Source organism: Echinops telfairi, unplaced genomic scaffold (genome assembly GCF_000313985.2).
Source record: "Echinops telfairi isolate 266 unplaced genomic scaffold, ASM31398v2 ScPeMD7_7457;HRSCAF=8495, whole genome shotgun sequence".
Lineage (NCBI taxonomy): Eukaryota > Metazoa > Chordata > Mammalia > Afrosoricida > Tenrecidae > Echinops > Echinops telfairi.
The window spans coordinates 33,218,139-33,222,024 of NW_022111357.1; the positions used below are offsets into that span (position 1 = coordinate 33,218,139).

Sequence of the window (3,886 nt, forward strand, 5' to 3'; positions counted from 1 at the left end):
GTGCCTGCGCTGGAAGGAGCTGGTGGACGGTGCCCCGCTGTGGCTGCTCAAGTGCCAGCAGGAGGGGCTGGTGGCCGAGGACGGCGCCGAGGACGAGCGCGACCACTGGCAGCAGTTCTACTTCCTGAGCAAGCGGCGGCGCAACCTGCTGCGCAACTCGTGCGGGGAAGGTGAGGGGCGGCAAAGTGGGCCAGGGCGGCCCCAGCCTGCCTGGCGGGTTACGAGCCATAGAGTGCTGGGCACAGTGCCCAGCACAGAGCAGTGGCAACAAATACTGCCCACTAGTAGCGCCCTGACTCCCCCGCCTGCACCCCAGGGCCCCGCGGAGGGGGTCTCTCTTGACCTTCAGGACTAGGGCGGACAGATCAGACCCCGGGGAGGACCCTCCCAGGAGGAAGAATCTGGGCACAAACGAAGTACCCACTCTGAAGCCCCCCTCATCGTCCGCCCACCCTGGACACCATGCGAGTTACCCAGTCTCTCCTGCCCACCTGGGCAGGGCTGAGCGACCTGGGTGGGTGACCAGGGCGGGTGCGCTTTCCCACAGAGGATCTCGAGGGCTGGTGTGACGTGGAGCATGGTGGGGACGGCTGGAGGGTGGAGGAGCTGCCCGGAGACTGCGGGGCGGAATTCAGTCAGGACGAGAGCGTCAAGAAGTTCTTCGCCTCCTCCTTTGAGTAAGGAGAACAGGGCGGGGAGGTGCTGGGCTGCGGGGTCCCCTCCGTCTTGACATCCCAGTTCTCTCAGGTGGTGTCGCAAAGCACAGGTCATTGACCTGCAAGCCGAGGGCTACTGGGAGGAGCTGTTGGACACGACTCAGCCGGCCATCGTGGTGAAGGACTGGTGAGTACTGGGGCCAGGGCTGCTCAGAGCAGAGGGTGGGGCTGGGCCAGGTGCCCTGCTCCCAACGCTACAGCTCATGTTCACAGGTGCTTTCTGGGGTTGGCACCTTCTGAGTTAGAGAGAGCTGGTGAAAATCTACCCCTTTCCTATTGAGATTTAAATGTTGGCTATTTATGTATAAAACCCCAACACACTGCGCTGTGGAGTCTGGCTCAGAGCAGCTCTGAGGGACGGGGTAGAACTGCCCTGTGGGTTTCCCAGACTGTAACTCTTTACGGGAGTAGAAAGCCTCGTCTTCCTCTGTCGGAGCGCCTGGTGGTTGAACCAACCGCCTGTGTGTTACCTACTGTGGCCACCCAGTCAAATCTGTTGTGGTTCAAAAAAACACATGTGAACTGGCCCCGGCCCCAAGGCTGGGTCTGTGGACTGGCGTTAGTCTTGGCTGCCGGGAGAGTCACCTTCTCTCGCAGGCCTCTGTGTCCTGTTCAGTGGGGTCAGTGGTGGCACCGGCCTCTTCAGGTGGTTGGGCATAGGTAACCGCACCTGTAGAAGGCTCGGCCTATGGTCCCAGCCTGCAAGGCAGAGGCTGCGCCCCAGGGGCTTCTGCCTTCCCTCCCACCAGGTACTCGGGCCGCAGCGATGCGGGCTGTGTGTATGAGCTCACCGTGAAGCTGCTGTCTGAGCATGAGGACGTGCTGGCTGAGTTCAGCACTGGGCAGGTGGCAGTGCCCCAGGACTCTGACGAAGGTGGCTGGATCGAGGTGAGCTGGTGGGGTTGGGGCAGTGCATGGTGGGGCCTAGACTCTAGGGACAAGCCCTGTGGAAACTCCACCCAGGGTGCGGACTTGTTCCCTGGGGTACTGGTGCGAAGAATAAGGTGACCAGATTTTAACATTGGTAAAGCGGGACACCATTGATAAAACTCATATCCTGGCGAAATAGCCACATGGCAGCCGAAAACCGTACACCCTAGCTTGTTGTGCATTCTGTCCAAAAATCAGGACTTTTTAAAAACGCTACAGGACGCGGGACAAATTGGGACTGTCCCTCCAAAAGCGGGATGTCTGGTCACCTTAGCTAAGAACACCCTTGGGGATCAGAGGTTGGGCAGGGCACAGGGGTGGGGAGGGTGGGCTGGAGGAGACGGAGAACCCTCCCAGTTTGACCCCCTGCCTCCCTCCCCAGATCTCACACACTTTCACCGACTACGGGCCTGGCGTCCGCTTCGTCCGCTTCGAGCACGGTGGGCAGGACTCCGTCTACTGGAAGGGCTGGTTCGGGGCGAGGGTGACCAACAGCAGTGTCTGGGTGGAGCCCTGACCCCTGAAGGCAGAGGCCAGCGGGCAGATAGGCCTTAACTTAGTCGTAGCTTCCTCTGCCCCCACCTCTCACCTCTCCTGCCCACCAGGGGAAAGAGGGTGTTCTGTGGGCATACATCTGCATATATTTGCATCTAATTGGCAGCCCACCTCTAGAATGTAAGCTCTTGGAGGGCGTGGGCCTGGGCTGACCCTCACTGCTCTGTTCCCCTCCTCCAGTGGGTGTTCAATAAAGACCATTTGTCAAAGGCAGCGATGAATGAACGTGCGGCTGAATGAATGTGCTCCGCGCTCCCCGCCCTCCCAGTCTCCTGCGGCCCTGGCCCAGTCTAGAAAAATCCTTGGTGGGGCTCCAGCTGCTCTGGTTTCCAGGGCCCTTGGGCCTGTGTGGAGCCAGTCGAGCCAGGGCTGCAGGGCTGGACAAAGGCCGGTTTGTGTGGGCCGAGGAGGGGCCAGTGGGGCCTGGCGCCTGACGACATCCTAGCTGCCCAGGCATGGGGGGTGCCCTTCAGGCCTCTCTGCCCAGTTGATTCCTGGCCTGGCTGCCCCTCCCCCTGTGGTGTTGATGGCAGTGATACCAAGTCTAGGGCAAAAACCCTCCTGGTGGCAGAAGTGGGCAGCAGGCCTCCCTCTGGTTTAGGCCCACTCAGGCTCTCCCCTCTGGCCTGGACTAGCATCTGGCCTTTCATTGGTCAGTTTCCCAGTCCTGCCCAGAGGGGTCCTTTTGACCTTGGTAGCCCCTGGCATTGGTTCCCCAAAGGGGGTGGGAGTGTGTGTGCCAGGCTGTGTGCCTCGCAGCAGCCTCAGATCCTGCCCCTTCCCAGGGTCCCAGCTGCTGGCCCTGGAGGTGGTCGAGGGTCTTGAAACACCTGCCTCTCCCAGATGGTGACCCATGAAATCACAGTGCCGCTCCAACTTCCCTTTGAGCCTGACGCCTGATGTGGGCCAGGGGCGCAGGGTGCAGAGTTGAGGCTGCTAGTGTCTGTCTACAGTGTTCATTCACTCATTCATTCACTCATGATTTCTGGAACCCCAATGTCTGGCCTGGCCAGGGTAGGGGTAGGGGGGTAGGGGAGGAGGGCTGAAGAAGAGTCTAGATGGAGCCCATTGGGAGGGATCTATCCGGTGCCTGAGAGCTTCCAGTCTAATGTTGGAGGTCCAGCTCCTACCCTGGGGAAGCCTCAGCCCAGGGGAGACAAAGCCGTGTCCCTCCCTCCTTCCATAGGGATTTCCCACCTGGGGGAGGAGCACAGACCACACTTGACAGGAGGGGGAGCACTGTCTCATTTTGGGTCTCCCTGGGAGTGCTGGTGGAGGAGGGAAGGTGTGCTGTGTGCTCTGGGACAAGGAGCGGGGCTGGGTGGTATGTGGGAGCCAGAGCGGAGTGGGAGGGAGAGCAGGGCCAACACTAGGCCACGGAAGAGGCTGGATGCAGAGAGGCGTTGCCATGAAAGTGAATGGAGGCCCAATGCAAGAACACTTTGTTCCGTTAACCTGGCATTCCGTGATGCTCACCTCCCGATACCATTGCTGAAGACAGTGGGTGCATAAGCAAATGTGGTGAAGAAAGCTGATGGTGCCCGGCTATCAAAAGATAAAGCATCTTAAAGACTTGAAGGTAAGCAAGTGGCCATCTAGCTGAGAAGCAGCAAAGCCCACATGGAAGAAGCACACCAGCTTGTGTGATCATGAGGTGTCGATGGGATCAGGTATCAGGCATCAAA

General features: G+C 59.8%; 1 protein-coding gene across 1 annotated transcript; it reads left to right on the forward strand.

Moving 5' to 3' along the window:
• Position 1: 1 nt before the first annotated feature.
• FBXO2 (F-box protein 2) lies at positions 2-2,414 on the forward strand (the record flags this gene model as incomplete). The annotated part of the gene is made up of 5 exons (XM_004705432.2): positions 2-170; positions 548-677; positions 748-843; positions 1,466-1,604; positions 2,029-2,414. Coding segments are annotated over 5 exons (669 nt in total), but the record flags the coding sequence as incomplete, so codon positions are not given.
• Between the last annotated feature and the right edge of the window lie 1,472 nt (positions 2,415-3,886).